The following is a 16,451-nucleotide window of genomic DNA, read 5'->3' on the forward strand; positions in this document are numbered from 1 at the left end:
GCTGGAGGAAGACTCTAATTTGTATCTCGCATCATATAGTCTTCTGTATACACTGACAAGGTTAAGCTTGCGAGTAAGTGAAAACAAGTTTATAATAAATTTAAAGTTCATTTAATGTAAAAGAATTTTCAAAATTAGGTATATAAAAAAAAACTTAAGAGACTGGATGATGGGTCACAAATTCCCTAGCGAGATCTGTTGAATATGGCATGGAAGGGAGGAGCAGAAAAAGATGGAAGGGGTTTCCTATAATAGATACAGACACTAGCCACGGGCAGCAACCGTGAGGCCACTTACAAAGAGAGGCATCAACAGATTCCATTTGGAGCTTGCTTTGAGTGTGACAACCACCTTACCTGCGACCCGGACCCTGCACAAACTATGGACAGGCAAGACCCTGGAGGAGCAACTGTCCCTTCCTGCTTTAGATCAAGATAGGCCAGGCCCTCAAGTTCCTCCTCCACAGAAAAACTTTTTAAATTTCCTGGCATGGTGGCCAAAGACTGATGTTGCCTCAACAACCTCAGAGGAGCCTAGGGTGACTGTCTGAGTAAGGGGTAAGTCTGTTATTTTGAATAGATTTGCTAGTTACACTGTTTGTAGTTCCTGCTTACTCTGGTAAAACGTACGTACTCAGATCACCGTGATGGGTGCTATCACCCTGCCTCAGAAGCCCAGGGCTACAGGTCCATTCCTCTGGTCCCTCTGGGGTCACCTGCTCATTCCTTCCTCATTATGTCTAATTGCCCAACTCCATTATTGGCAGGGACATCATGGCTACACAACACTTTTCCTTTTTGTCTTTTCATCCAACTCCTTCCAGAATGTTCCCTCACCTTCTAGCCTCTCAAGAGCCTTCTTATCCACCAGCTGACACTAATGTTTTACCATATTCTCTTCCAGACCCCCTTGTTGACCCAAACGTATGGGACACCTCTCCTTTGGTGGCTTCTCATCATGCCCCATTAATGTCCTACACTGGTTCTCCATGTCCCACTCCTGTCATTCTCAATACCACACCTCCTTAAAACATAGACATGACCTAAAAACTGTTAAACAATGCCTTCTTAATAAAGGTGTTCTCAAGGCCACTCCCTCATCCTATAACACCTCTATCTTGCCTGTCCTTGAATGTACTGACTCCTATCCCCTAGTTTGGTCCCTCAGGATTATGGATGTGGCTTTCCTTCCTATATTCCTGATAGTACCCAACCCTTATGCTCTGTATTCTCGGATTTCCTTCTCCGTTTCTCACTTCACTGCTACAGACTTAAGGACAATTTGTCCATCATTCCTTCACATCCAGATCCACATGACCTCTTTGCCTTCACCTGGGAGGACCCGGACACCAGAACAATGTCTTGACTTACTTGGATTGTTCCCCTCGCCCAGGGGTTCTGAGATAACCCTCATTCCTGGGCACTGACCTTTCTTTTAACCTGTTTCCCATCTGCTTAATCTGATGTGTAAATGGTTGTCTGTTACGCAGCCCCTCATTCTCGCTCTCACAATTTACTGCTTAGCCTCTTAACTTTCTGGGAAACAAATGATAGGGAGCCCCCCCCCCAAGCTCAACATTCTGCCTTTCCCGTCAAGTACCTAGGTTTTCTGCTGTGCTCTAGCAATTATGAACTGACTCTTAACTCCAGACAGTAACTGTGGGCCCCCATACCCCCAACCACCAAGGAACTTCGCTCGTCATGCTCATTACATCTGTGAAGCGGCCAAAGGCCCAGTAACTGAGTCTATAGAGCAGTAGCCCTCAAGCTTCCCAATGCTGTGACCTTTTAATACAGTCCCTCATGCTGTGGTGACCCTAACCGTAAAATGATTTTCGTTGCTACTTCATAACTGTCATTTTGCTACTGTTACGAATTGTAATGTAAATACCTGATATGCAGGCTATCTGACATATGACCCCTGGGAAAGGATAGTTTGACCTCCAAAGGGGTCATGACCCACAGGATTGAGACTCACTCCTCATACCTGCTTTCTCTCACCTCTGAGAGGCATTCCTACAGACCCCTGTTCTTGCTCTCCCAGACTTTGACCAACCCTTTATCCTGTATACTATTAAAAATGGGACTTAGGGACAAATGAGAGGAGCCACTGTTGCCCCTGTTGCCAATCTTTCCAGACAGTTAGAACAGTTAGGCGATGGCAGCCTCCCTGCTGGCTGAGGAGTCCTGAGTCCGCCTTTGCTTCTCCTGGTGCCCTTTCTTCGCATTGGCTCAAGGATCTTCTATCATGCGAGAGCCTCTCGACTTTGTCCCCTTGTAAGCTGCAACTTTTTTCACATCACCTTCTGAGGACATCCTTGCTATCTTACTTGATTGCCTTCCTCTTCTCAACCCAGCTAGACTGACGCCTCACCAAAGCCACAACCCTCACCCATTCCTGCCTACAGTCGCTTGAAACCCTACAAAAATCTGAAGCTTTCCATTTCCCATCTGGCACAGCCTGATGACACTTAGTTTGTGGATGGAAGCTCATCACCCAGCTCTGCTGGCTCCTGCTCTGGCTGTCCCCTGAATATGTTGTAGAGTCTGCCCCTTTACCACCAGGCTCTGCTTCGCAGAAGGCAGAGCTCATAGCTTTCACTAGAGCCGTCCCCTTAGCACAGTATGAACCTGCCAACATATACACAGATACTAAACATTCATTCCACATCTTACGCCGCTACGCTTCCATTTGACAGAAACGGGGCTTTCTTACCACCAAGGGCACGCAGATTGCCAATGGGCTTCTAATATTAAAGCTGCTAGAAGCCTCTTATCTTCCCAAGCAGATGGCAGTTATTCACTGTCAGGTCACCAGGCCTGAACAAATAATATAGCCTTAGAAAATACTTTTACTGTCGAGACTGCTTACGCGGCCAGCCAAAAAACCTACCCTCATTCTATTCTTCTTTTGGGGCAGCTCCCCCACTCTTAACTCTGAGTCCCAGGGACAGGCCCTCTGGGCTATGGGAGTCCTTATGAGCTGGCAGGGTTGGATTACAGGACAGGAGCTGTATACCTGAAGCTAAAGCAAAGCTCTTTCTGACAGTTATTCACACGCCCTTTCACACTGAGTCTCAACCTCTTTCCCACTTTCTGCAATATCTATTCTTCTATCACACCCATCTGCCCTTCTTAAGGCTATCACCCAGAAATGGTCCACCTGCACAAAAACCTCCCCACACCAGGACTCCTTCCTTCCTTCAACCAATATCAATTTCAGGATTATCTTCTGAGGGAAGACTGACAGATTTTCACATTTGTCTCTGAACAAGAAACATAAATATCTTCTTAATATGGTAGACCCATTCTCAGGAAGTGGAGCAGCTTTTCCTACTATTGCTGATACTTTAGAAGTGATCTGATTTAGTAATAGGGTCCCAGACCTTACTCTATCCCAGACCTTAGCACAACTGACTCCATGATGAAAGTGCCATTCAGGCTGTAAAACTCAGCAGATTGACACCACCACCTGACAAAACTAAAACAAAGCCCTAATTCATGAAAGCCCGTAGTTCTGGGAAAGTGTCTAAATGTACCAGTCTTGCTTTTTGGCTCCCGTAGTTCTGTTTGTGGCTAACTGCTTTTGCTAACTGAAGTATGGCAACACAGGCTGTTTAAAAACTCACCATAAAAAAGGCTCAGGGCTAGACTGGGATCCCAAACACCCAGTGTAGTTGCTAGCTGGTTAATAACAACTTGATATTGGCTTAAACCTGTGTCTGAGTACCTTCTCTGGTGGTTACCCCACAACATTTCTGAAGTCCCTGGCAAGATCCCTAGAGACCAGACCTCAAGACATCAGGGATCTCAGAGCCCCTCAGAGCAGAGAAGAGTGTGGTTGACAAGGATCTCCTAGGGGGTTCATAACCTCGGATGTTCCAGGTCCCCAAGACTCCCTTTGATCAATTGCTAGCTAATATTTCAGAGGAATCTGACACCTCCACCCCGAAAGGAAACTAATTAGAAAGTCACCTGGTCTGTCACCTCTGAAGGTAAGTCTGGTTAAGGCACCTTCTGTTTGGACACATAGGAGAGGTCAGACATAGCCTCTGATCCAGTATCTGAAACCTGTGTGAGTGTCACCAGATTCCTTCTGCACGTTCAGTTGTATGGATGTGCGGTGGTGGCCACTCCTGGTTGTCTTTCCTCTGTGTCTGTGTGTGTATGTGTGTCTCTATGTGTCTTTCTATGTGTCTCTGTCAGTTCTGTTTTCATCTTTTTATGAGACACAGACATACAGATACCCAGCAAAATTTTGGTGTTTTCCCCTTTGTCAGAAATATATCTCCTAGCTGAAAGTTCTGCCTACAATCATATGATACAACTGGACTACCTCTCAGACTGACAACAAAGATTCCTGGGGGTATGGACAGAAATCAAGCCTTCAGGACTGGCCCAACACCAACTTCTTATAATTGTTCATCTAACCAGTTCAGCTATCCCTGTCCATATCAAACAATACCCATTGACCCTGAACTCAGAGGGGGAAACTGATTCCAAACTGCCTCGCTTGAAGAGACAGGCATCCTGGGTGCCCTGCCAGTTCCTCTTCTGCCTGTGAAGAAATCTGGAACCTCTGTTTCTCACGAGTCTGATTCTTCCAGAGAAAAGGATGTACATTGTCTTGGACCTAGAAAACACATTCTTCATTCTCCCATTGGCAAAGTGAGTCAACCCATCTTTGCTTTTAAATGTACAGACCCAGAAGGAGGTTACAATGGGCAGTCTACATGGACCAGGTTGCCACGAGGATTTAGAAGTTTTATAACCCTATCTAATGAGATACTAAATGCTGACCTCCTGGACTTCTGTCAGAGGTTTTCCAGGGGTGGGAGGAAGGGCCACTGAGGGATTGTTGTAAACCGAGGAGAGTGAGAGCAGACTGTCAGCAGCTTTCTCAGCAGCTTAAGGGTTAACTATTAACAGTGGGGTACTCCACTTTACAACCCATTGCTCTAGTTGCAAGGTTGAAGCGGCCCTCTGCAAACTTAGGGTGGCTCTGCAAACTGAGGATCAGCTTTTAGATACCCCCCTCCCCTGGCCACTCATGATCAGACATTGATGTGAGCTGAGTTAACTTTTCAATGATGGGATGCACGTGACTTTTGACCTTTTGGTTTTATATTGTCCCCTACCCTTCCCTGCTGTGTAAAACTGACAGTGTCAGGGGAGGTGCAGAGCCTTGGTAAACACTGTCAGGGAAAGCCAGGGGAAAACAATGGACTGAATACAAACACTAGTTTAACTGAAAAGCTCTGTTAATTGAAATTGCAAGGAAGGACAGTTTGTATCTGAGTTTTACCTTGAGATTGTAAAAATTCTTTTGTTATTGCCTAATGCTTGGCTACAGCCATCTCTGGCTGTGGTCTCCGTTAGCTGATAAGCTTTTTGTGGGCCATAGAGATTTTTTTTATTTTTTATTTTTTTCCTGGAATGAAGTTTGCTTCTGATTTATTAGACTTTGGTGGTCTGTCCCCATCTTTGCACAACCCCTGTGGACCCAACAAGGGGAGGCAAAAGGAGCCTGTCTCAGAGTAGGATTGCTGCCATCCTTCAGATCCCAACTCCAATGACTGAGACAGGGTCAAGAGTTCGTAGGTGCCCCTGGATATTGCTGCCTCTGGACACCAGAGTTTCTGCAAATAGCAAGGCCTCTACACACTACACAAAGAGAGGCACCAAGCCTCTACACACTACACAAAAGACATTTATTTGAGGCTTGAAAAACAGCTCTGACTTCAGCTCCAGCCCTAGCACTTCAGATGTCTCAAACCCTTTTCATCTATTTGTCCACAAAACAAAAGACAACGGGGGCTTTAGCCCAAACTTTGGGACCTTGGAATCGCCCTGGAACATACCTGTCCAAACAATTTGACTCTGTAGCCACAGGGTGGCTGAACTGTCTGTCTGAGAGCTGTGGCAGCTACTGCTAGTCTAACGAGTTAGCTCTGGGTCAGTATCTTATAGTCACAACACCCCATGACATGGCTGAGGCCCTCCTCCTCTCTGAGCACCAGAACACCGGCTGTCTAATGACTGTGTGACCCAGTACCAGGCCATACTCCAGAACCACCCTCCAGGCCAGTTTGATAAACCCACCTCCATCAATCCTTCTACTCTTTTGCCTGATGATAATCCACAGGTGCTTATCCATGACTGTCACGAGATGAAAGGTGGAACCAGCCACGTGAAAGCTACAGTAGCTACTTTAACTAAAGTAAATTTGGGCCCCAACCAGGTATTCCAGCCCAGAGAACAGAACTTATCAACTAACCCATGCTCTTATATAGGGAAAAGGAAAGTCCACCACCACATACACAGACAATCACTATGCTTTTACTACTGCGCATGTCCATGGTATGACCACAAGAGAAAGAGGGTTTCTCACCCATGGTAGAAAGGACATTAAAAACAAAGAAAAAAATCTTGGTCCTCTTAGAGGTTATTTGGCTTCCCCTACAAATTGCTGTCCTCCACTGCCAGGCCACTGATCTGGTTGCCCAATAACAGCCCTAAGACCAATGAGACCTATTGATATTTTGATGATATTCCCCAACCCAGAGCTGCCTGAGATTCCATGGTAAAGAAGAAATGAACAGCTCAAACCCACAGGGTGATGGAGGACACCAGAGGGAAAGATGATTCTCCCCAAAACAAGTGTCAGGATTCTGGTAACTGACTTTAACCTACTCAACTGGGGCCCACAAAACTTTCCAAGTTGGTCAGACCAAGGTATGTTACTCCTAGACTGGACAGCCTAGTGTGGATGTCTCAGGCCGATGCCAGGTCTGTGGTCATGTGAACTGAAAACAGAGAGCCCTTACCCAGGAAAGGCCCAAATGAGACATCAACACCCCGGCAAACACTGGTAAAACTGACTTCATCTAGATCTGGCTGGCTGGGGGAGGATAAAATACTTGATAGTTTTTATAGCCTTCCTGGGTAGTTATAACTGTCACCAACCTGGAGTGGAACTGCTCAAATAGTAGCTTAAAAGCTCCTCCAGGAACTGGTCCCCCGATTTGGCCTCCCCCTAGCAATGAGGTCCAACAACAGCCCAGCTTTCATAGCTAAAACCTCTCAATGGCTAAAGCTTTAGACATAGATTAAAAACATTGTGTATCTAGACCTCACAGTTCTGGGCAGGTAGAAAAAGTAAACAGGACATTAAAACAAACTTGAACAAAATTCTTATTAGAGTTCAGCAAAGGATGGATAGGCCTCCTTCTTTTGCTTTGCTTAACCAGCTGCACCCCATTTTGTGAGGGATCTATCTCCTATGAGAGATTTTAAAGACCTCCCAAACTGCTTCCCAGGCTCAGAGAGCAGCAGTTGGTAGAACTTTCTTAATCATTCCTTTCTCAAGTCACTAAAGGACCTCCAGTCCTCCATAAAAACTATTCACTGGACTATTTGAGAGACCTAACAAACCTCAGAGTCCACTGCTAGTTTCCTTTTGTTTGAGTCCAATAATCCTTCTGGGTCAAAAAGGCAGTCAAAGTACAAATTGGAAAGGATTCTACACAGTGACTCTCTCCACTCCTATGGCTGTGAAGGTAACTGGCATTACACCAAGGTTCTAACACACTCAGGACACTCAGGTCAAGAGAGCAGAGGTCATGGACCACTATGCCAAATGGACTGTCTCTGGACTCTGGACCCATTGAAATTAAGGTTTCACTGGGCCCAGGCCCTTCCACTCCCTGCCCCTCTACCCCTTCCTGACTCTTGTGCTTTGCCCTGTAGGTATGAATACAGGGGAATGGTCCATCCTCGGGCCTGGACTGGAAACTAAAGAAGACAGATACAGGCAAGGTATTAGCTGGTGTGATTACAGACCAGAAACCCATATTCCATCTCAATCTTTACTTACTGATGCCCACTTTAACTGTTTGGTTGTATTGGAGAAAGAGACGATGTGGGAGTTTATCTTTTGAGCTTGGAATACAAAGTTTACAAATCTCTGCAGGCCCTGTGGCTGGGCTCCCTAGTTTCCAGAAACAAGGCAGTTTCCATTGTAAAAACTGGGTCTGTAAAACTGAGGCTTCCTGAAAATTCCTTTAAAAAGATTTTGACCTTTGGGAAACAGGAAAAACCTGGGGAAACAGACTCCATGCCACAGGAAGGGACCCTGGGGAGAGAGTTTATCACTCCCAGCCAGAAATCAGATGCTAGACTCTGTTCCCTTGTTCCCCCTGGCTCCTCTGTCAGTACTGACTGTGCCTTTAATTCTCATTCTGATTGGTTCAACAGAAGGCCCCTGAACTACATGTACAATTATGTATGCGTTCAGTAAAATTGGTGGTCCTTAGAACCAAATACACCTTTTTATGAGTTCATGATTTGACTCATCCACTAAGACTGGAGTAGAATGTAGCAGGGCCTCAGACTTTAGAAGACCCCCAGACTTTAGCATAACTGACTCCATGATGGATGTGTCATTCAGGCCATAAAACGCATCATGTAGACAGAACCATCTGCCAAAACTAAAACAAAGACTAATCCATCAAAGTCCTTAGTTCTAGGAAAGTCTCTAAATGTACTAACTTGCTTTTTGGCTTCTAGCTAGCTGTCTTGTTAACTGAAGTATGTCAAGCCATAACATGGTTTTTGTGCTTGAAATCTCACCCTGAGTAAGGCTTGGGATTACATTGGGATCCTGAACACCCAGTGTAGCTGCTGGCCAGCTAATAAAGACTTTCTATTGGCTTAAACCCATGTCTGAATCTTCTCTGGGGGATACCCCGCAACATTTCCATCTCATGAATAATATATTTTTTATCAGCTCTGGACTTCCTAAATCAATACAGTTGGATAATGGCCTACCATTCATCTCTATTCATCTTCAGGAAAGGTAGAAAGAGCTAGTGGATTTATTAAGACACATCTATCTAAATTGTCTTCTGAACCTTGACTTCCTTGGACTCAACAGCCTACCTCTAGCCCTAATTTGCATTGAGACCACACACCGAACATCCAAGCCCACCTGGGTTACTGTATAGCCATTCTCTTCTTTGGGGAAAGTGACCTCCTCTGGAGCCAGCCCCACTCCATGACTGCGTACCTTCTCTCACTGCATAAACATCTTCTCTGGGAACATGCTGATCTTGTCCTCCCTCGACCCTCTACTGATCCTATCACCCAAACTGTTTCAAGACAAAGATCCTCTTAAGCTCCTTAACTTTATCTTCTTTCCATAGCCTATATCTGGCTCAACAGATTTTCACCAAGCTGCAACTGCCAATGATGTTGCTACTATGTGGATCAATCTGCCCAGTGGAATACAGGATTAAAAGCTTACACAAACTGGCTTACAAACTACAGCCTTCCGGGACCAACTGCCATGGTCCTCTCTGGGTCTTGGCTTCTACCCCTACTCAGCCCATTTTTGTTTATCTTCTCATAATGATTGCCCCTTGTCTCTCCTGGTTCCTTTAGGAGAGGATTAATGAAATAATCCAACAATCAGTAAACCAGATGCTTCTAATGGTATTTCATGGGGTCTCCTGCCAGCTTAAACCTCTTGGACCAACATTCCAGACCCCCCTTTTAAGACCCCAATCAGCAGGAAGTAGCCAGAGGACTATCATTATTCTTTATCATCAACAAAAGGCTGGCTGTTAGGTCCAAAGTGGGCCCCTAAAATGGCAGTTCTTTGATCAGGTAAACAGAAGGATCAATATTGGATAAACAGAAGCCTAAATTCAGCACCCTCAGTGATCTTTTGAAAGATGGGTTTCTGCTTACCATGAAAGCAGATCTGCTAAAGACAGGTTTCTGTTTACAAGGACTTCCCTTAATCAACCGCCAAATTTCAACTTCCTCGGGCAAGGACATCTAGTTCCTAATAAATCCAAACAGTTCAAAGACTTCCACCTTACTGACTGTCATACAAAATCTGCTTGCCTTTTCAACATATTGCTTCTCTCTTCCCTCCTGGAAGATAACTTTGGTATTTTGGCCCCCGATAAACATTTATTTCTGCCCATGGAGTAGCTCAGTTTAGTTACATTGCAGAGTGGAGCATCCTTTGGTGGGAATCACAGAGTGGCCGTCTTCCTCTATGGAAGGAAGGTGGAAAGGCAAGCCTCCTTGATGAGTGAGGTCCACCTTGTGAGCACAGTGATGCTCCCAAATAACTGACGGGTTCAGTAATACATTCCAACCTTAAAATTTCATACACGGAGTGGGTTCATATAAACAGGCGGTGGCATTTCTTACCACTGGAGGGATGCAAGAGAAAGAGGGGATACGTTGGATATTTGTTAGAGCCTTCCCGCGATCCAAAAATCTGAAATCTGCGAGAAGAATTGGGCAGCAAGGAAGGAGAGAAAGTGAAGTAGAAGTGTTAGAAGATATTCCTCAGGCCAAACTTTTAATAAAATCCATGGTTGGCATGTAGATAGAGGGCTTACTGGCTCAGCACAGGAAACTGTGTTAACGGGAGAAATAGCATCCGAACTGCTTGAACAGGGTACAATTTTTAAGCCAAAAGCCCTTTACAGCTTAACTTAGTTTAAAAGGTTGTAGGGTGGGGGGATGGGTGGGTCCAGTTCGGGTGCCATTGAAATGGAGTAATGTCCCTTGAGACAAAGGCTGCATAATTTGAGGCAAATAGGAGAGAAATCATACTCCCCAATGTTTCTGACAGACTGGCTATACAAACTGTTTAGGGGTACTTGGCTTTCTCGGGTTGAGGTCCTCATCAGGAATTAAATGACAGTAAAGGGGAAAGTGGCATTACTGACAGACCTGGGTACAATAGACATAGTGCTTAAAGCTTACATCACCAGGCCTGATAGAACTGTCTTCCCAGGAGAGTTAAGCAAAAGGGTGAGAACTGGAGAGACAGCTTCTTGACTAAGAAAGCTTGTGTCCCATTCAGAGGACCTGAATCAGGTAGCTTACACCCACCTCTGAATCTAGCCTCAGGGAATAGCGCACTTCATGTGAGCTCTGGAGACACTGCACTCATATGTACACAAGCCTACACACAGACACACATATGTAGACCTCGTTAAAAATGAATGGTTTTGAAAGACTCGTGTTGATTGAGCAGATACCGTGAATCTGGCATGAGGTTTGGCTGAGTGGTATTGCTGAGCCTCATAGTGGGATGAGATCTTCACAAGGAAGCGTGGCTATAGACACATCTAAATGGTTTAAATCACATGTAAATTGGATTCCTAAAGCTATAAAGCAATCAGTTTTCTATGCCACTCACAGACAAATGTGGCAGGATTTGTGTTGAGGTAGAATTTCTGGGGAACAAAACTGATAGAAAGCTAAATGCTACATTGGTGCGTTTCTGAAAGGCTTAGAAGATGAGCGATGGTTCACAGAGGACATAAACAACAAAACACTGTAAGTAAATATTAAACTTGTCCTAGGATTGGGTTGTTATTCTCCCTAGAATGCTATGTGTACGTTTTCACCCCTGAAAGAAAGTATACTTGGAGTGAAGCACTGTCGACTCAGTCTGGGGCCTTTTTAGTAGGCAGTTAGGACTGTCGAAAAGGGAAGGGCCATGGGACTGCCTCAAAGCCTGTCAAAACCAAAACACTAGTCCCAGAAGTGAGTATGTCAGACTAGACTGTGGCCCTGCTTCCCCTTGAGCCTGAGTTGGGTTGAATAGCAAATGCTAGCTCAATAGCAACTGTCAGGGTAGGCAAACATATAGGGAGCCTAGAGCAGCGGTAGCACCCCAGAATGAGGAGACTGGACAGTGCATAGAAAATGACTGTGCATTATAGATGGCTATTTGGAATAGTGTCTCTTAGCCATGAGACTACACAAAACGGGATTTTTGACAAAATAATTGATAAAAGTGGTGGGAGGTGTCCTAGCTTGCTTTCCATTTACTGTGATAGATGATGACCAAAAGCAACTTGAGGAGAAGGGGATAGCTTGACTTATACATCCCAACATAGCCCATCGTCGAAAAAAACCAAGTCAGGAACCTGGAGGCATGAACTGAATCAGAAAGAATACTGATTATTGGCTTTCTTCCTGGGCTCATGTTCAGCTACATTTTTTGCTTTTCCCAAGACCTCCTACCCAGAAGTGGAACCAGCGGTGGTAGGCTAGGCCCTCCCACATCAATTATTAACCAAGAAAATCATTAAAATTATGGACTTATTGTGGAGGTTTGAATAAACACGGCCCACATAGGCTCATGTATTTGAATATTTGGCTAACAGTTGGTGGACTGTTGGGAAGGCTTAGGAGGTGTGGCTTTGTTGGAGGTGGTGTGTCACTAGGGCTGGGCTTGAGGTTTCAAATGCCAATGTCAGTTTCTCTCTCCCTCCCCGTCCCTCTTTTCTTCCTTTGCTGTACTCTGGCCACCCCCACCTCCAACTTGCTGATAAAATGTAAGCTTACAGCTGCCATACTCCCCACCATGATAGACAAAAAAAAACCCTGTAAAACTGAAAATCAGAGCACTGGACTGAGCTCCCAAGATCCAGTTGAGGAGTGGAAGGAGTGAGAGTATGAGCAAGGAATTCAAGGCCATGAGGGGTCATCCACTGAGACAGTTTGCCTGAGCTAATGGGAGCTCACCAGCTCCAACTGGACTGGGAGTGTACGAGCATGGGAACAACCAAGGCCCTCTGAAGGGGGTTGACATTTGGGGCAGACTGAGGGGCCACTGATAGTGACACTGGGATCTGTCTCTACTGCATGCACTGGCTTTTTGGGGTTCTATTCTCTTTGGATGTAAACCTTGCTCAACCTAGATGTAGTAGGAAGGCCTTGGACTTTCCACAGGGCAGGGTGCATGGCCTTCTCTTAGGATTGGAGGGGGTGGGTGGGAGGGTTTGTGGGGGGATAGGAAGGGGAGTGGAAAAGGGGAGGGAGGGAGAATTTGGATTGGTATTTTTTTAAGTAATCAAAGAAATAAAATAAAAGCAAAAAAAATGCAGAGCAACCTAAAAAAACTGAAAGCAAGCTCCCAATGAAATGTTTTCCTTTCGAAGCTGCCTTGGCCATAGTGCCTCTTCACAGCAATAGAACAAGAACTAAGACAGGCCTCTTGGTCGATCTGATGGAGGCAATACCTTGACCAAGCCTTCTTTTTCCCAGATATGTCTAGGTTTGTTTCAAGCTGTTCAAATCTAACCAGTATGGGAGCATTTTCTGCTGTATCTGACATCTTAAACAGTTCCTTTTTGTACATTCCTAACTGCCCAGTTCTGACTGGTACGTACTTTTAGCGGCCCATCATCTTGGGCCTTTAGCTATCCTAATCACCCTTTGTAAAAATGTTTCCTTAAATGCTAGTAACTCTTGAGTGTCTTATATATCTATAGAAACATTTGGAAGGACAATGAAAACATCAGTTGATGTTAAACAAAGATACCGTGTAGGTTTTTGTTTTGTTTTGTTTCGAGACAGGGTTTCTCTGTAGCGTTGGAGTCTGTCCTGGAACTAGCTCTTGTAGACCAGGCTGGCCTTGAACTCACAGAGATTTGCCTGCCCCTGCCACCTAAGTGCTGGGATTAAAGGCATGCGCCACCACCACCCAGCTACATATAGGTTTTTAAAAAGCTACTTCCAGGTACTATAATATTACTATTACTGTCAGGTTTAATCTGTCATAGAAAGAAACTTATTTGTTTTGAAATAGGCTGTGTCTTACAGACACTCATAACCAGTTACATTCCCGAGATGGAAGTGAGTGTTGCTGTGAAATAGTGTCCAGTGCTCAGACAAACATGAACAAATGGCATCAGACATCTCCATCACCCTCTCCAAGGCTCAGAAAACATCACAGGAGAGGATGTGACAAATGTAAAAGTCAGAGAACCGAACTGACGAGTGCACATCTCTTTTCACCACATTGAAACACACCTTCTTGGAGGGAAGCGCCTATGAGTCAGGATGCTAACAAAATTTAGAAGCCTCAGGAAATCCCACGAAAGTTCCAAGATTTATAAGGACACCCACCACACCCCCAAGATTGAAAACCCGGGACACAATTTCTGAGAAGAGGGTACTGTCCAACTGTCCAAAATATCTGCAAATTTTGTTCAGGGTGCTCCAGGAACACAATGCCCACTCATCATGTTACAAGCTGTGGTAAGCTTCCTGGCGACACAACTGCCACTAAGCAGCCATCTCTGCTCCTGCACACAACCTCTCATCTATGCTCCTAAATGTAACCCCAATAAACTCATTGGTTCACTGAACTAGACTTTGGTGAGATCATTTCCCTAATCTGTCATGGGTGCCCTCTCTGCACTGAATAGAACTTTGCTTGATTCTTTTCAGGGAAAAAAAATCATGCAATAAGAAAAAAGTGAAGACAAGAGTGCAATATGCAACTCTACTATCTAGGGGAGCATCCCGAATGACATTAAGTGGATTCACATTCAATTGGTGAAATAAGGGACACACGGAGAAAGGACAAATTAATATAAAGTATGATTTGGACACAAAAGAGAGCCCTTTGGTGGGTGCTAATATTTAAACAGGAAGTATCTTAATGGATAATGGTTAATTCTCTAAACATAGTGTAGCCAGCAATGAAACCCTGGCCAGAATGGGGAACAGTAAGTGGTACTTAAGTGTTTTTCATGGTTTGAAGATATAAACGTGAATATCAAAGTTTCCTGGACCTCTTAGAGTAAGTAGAATCCTAAGAATAAAGGCCATCATTTTGTATTGCCATTGTTCTCTATAGAAACAGTGATGTCATGAAATTGAAGTTCTAGTACCAGCTGGCATGTAAGGCTTTAGGAGAGTATGGAGGGTTGAGGGAAGCCATACCATCTTGAGGCAGACTGGAAGAGTCATCACAGCACCCAAATTCTCCAGAAAAGAACCACCCAACCGTCCCAAATGATTGCCTACTTCTGTACTGTAAAGGTAGAAGCTTCCTTTTTGGCTAGAATAGGAGGTTTCTTGTTAGTATCTAAAACAGCCTTGAGTTTTTACTGTTCATTTTATTTGGGATAACTAAGAGTGACTTTGGTTAAAATTCCTCTCTTTCAACACCAATCTACAGATCTCTTGCTATATAACTCTGGTACTGTAGTGAGAAATTCAAAGAGAGGTACACTGAACTGGGAAAACTTTCATTTCCAAAGCCTGGGAGCAGTTCTGTATGTGTAAATTATTCTCAAAGTCTAGTAGGGAAAGGAATGGGATGCTTGATACTGAGAGGTTGTGAACTGTGTAAAATATTATGAAACACATGTGCCCAAAAAGACATAGTGAAAATGTGGCCTACAGCAGGCAGGTTAGCATACTTTGGATATGAAATGGTTACTAAACTTTCCGGGTGTGCCATGCCTTTGCTCAGGTTGCAATATACTGGGTATTGTGACCCAACAAAGCCCCCTCAGCATACCCCAGGGCCAGAGCCAGCCAGAGCCATCAGTCTGGTCCAACAGCTGACCGGGGTGGCAGGCAGCTGCAAGTGCCTAAGAACTTGGCACTGCCCACTTCCATCTAAAGGGGCACATCTCCCTTCTGGGTGGCACATATCCAGCCAAAGGTCCAAAAGAACTCCATCATCAAGGTACTGAGTTTATACCTTTTATCTTTTACAAATTTTGTAAGATCCAAATCTCACAAGGGATCTCTTAGCCTCTGGCTTTTTTGAAGCTAGTACTTGTTCACTAGCTCTTCAGAAAAGAAACCCTCTCATCTGAGGGTACAGGAAGCCCTTTTCTAAGAGCTTTTCAAAGTTTTGTAGAGTTTCTTAATTGGAACATCCCTAAATCTCTAGGGAAGCTATCAAAGTAAGTACTTTATAAGAAGATTGTCACTAGATGATAACTTTTACTAAAAAAAGAGGTCAAGGGACACAGGGAGAAAGAGGGAGGAAGGAAAGATGGGGAAAGAAGAGAAGGAGGAGGAAAGAGGCTAGGAAAAGAGGGAGGGAGAAAGAAGAGGGAGGAAAGGAAGGGAGATGGAAGCGGGAGAGTTGTAGATGGGGGAGAAGGAAGGAGGGAGGCAAGAGGGCAGAAAAGGGAGAGAAGGGGAAAGAGGGAGGAACAAGGGACAGGGAATGGAGTTAGGATGGAAAGATGAAGTGGGGGAGGGAAGAAGGGAGGGAAATGAAGGAGGACAAGAGAGGCAGAAGGAGGGAGGGTGGATGGATGAGGAAAGGAGGCAGGAGGGAGATGGGGGAAGACAGAGAAGAGAAGGAGAATGGAGAAGGGGGAGGGGAGAAGAGGAGGGAGGCAGGAGCATGGAGGGAGACCAGAGCAAGAAGGGGGGAGGAAGGGAGGAGAGCAGAGCCAGGAGGAGGGAAAGAAAGAGGAGACAGAGGGAAAGAACAGAATGTGAGACTAGTTTGAAGAGCTAGAGGGAAGAGGAAAGATCTAATAATCTAGTAAACTGAAGAAGAAAATAATTTTTTTATATGTGTAAAAATGAATTTCACAGCCCTCTAATATTTAGGAGAAGAAATTTATCTCACTAAATTCTGGAGAAAATAAT

General features: G+C 44.8%; 2 protein-coding genes across 2 annotated transcripts in view; one reads left to right on the forward strand and one right to left on the reverse strand.

Moving 5' to 3' along the window:
- Nucleotides 1-491, reverse strand: part of Ccnb3 (cyclin B3) — a 71,025-nt gene extending 70,534 nt beyond the window's left edge. The window contains exon 1 of the mRNA XM_013348291.1: nt 357-491. Coding sequence (XP_013203745.1) covers nt 357-491 — 135 coding nt within the window. The remainder of the gene's footprint in view (nt 1-356) is intronic.
- A 5,677-nt stretch (nt 492-6,168) lies between these two features.
- Akap4 (A-kinase anchoring protein 4) overlaps nt 6,169-16,451 on the forward strand; it is a 21,773-nt gene continuing 11,490 nt past the window's right edge. Inside the window, exon 1 of the mRNA XM_005353362.2 lies at nt 6,169-6,240. Coding sequence (XP_005353419.1) covers nt 6,169-6,240 — 72 coding nt within the window. The remainder of the gene's footprint in view (nt 6,241-16,451) is intronic.

Source organism: Microtus ochrogaster, chromosome 10, assembly GCF_000317375.1.
Source record: "Microtus ochrogaster isolate Prairie Vole_2 chromosome 10, MicOch1.0, whole genome shotgun sequence".
Classification (NCBI taxonomy): domain Eukaryota; kingdom Metazoa; phylum Chordata; class Mammalia; order Rodentia; family Cricetidae; genus Microtus; species Microtus ochrogaster.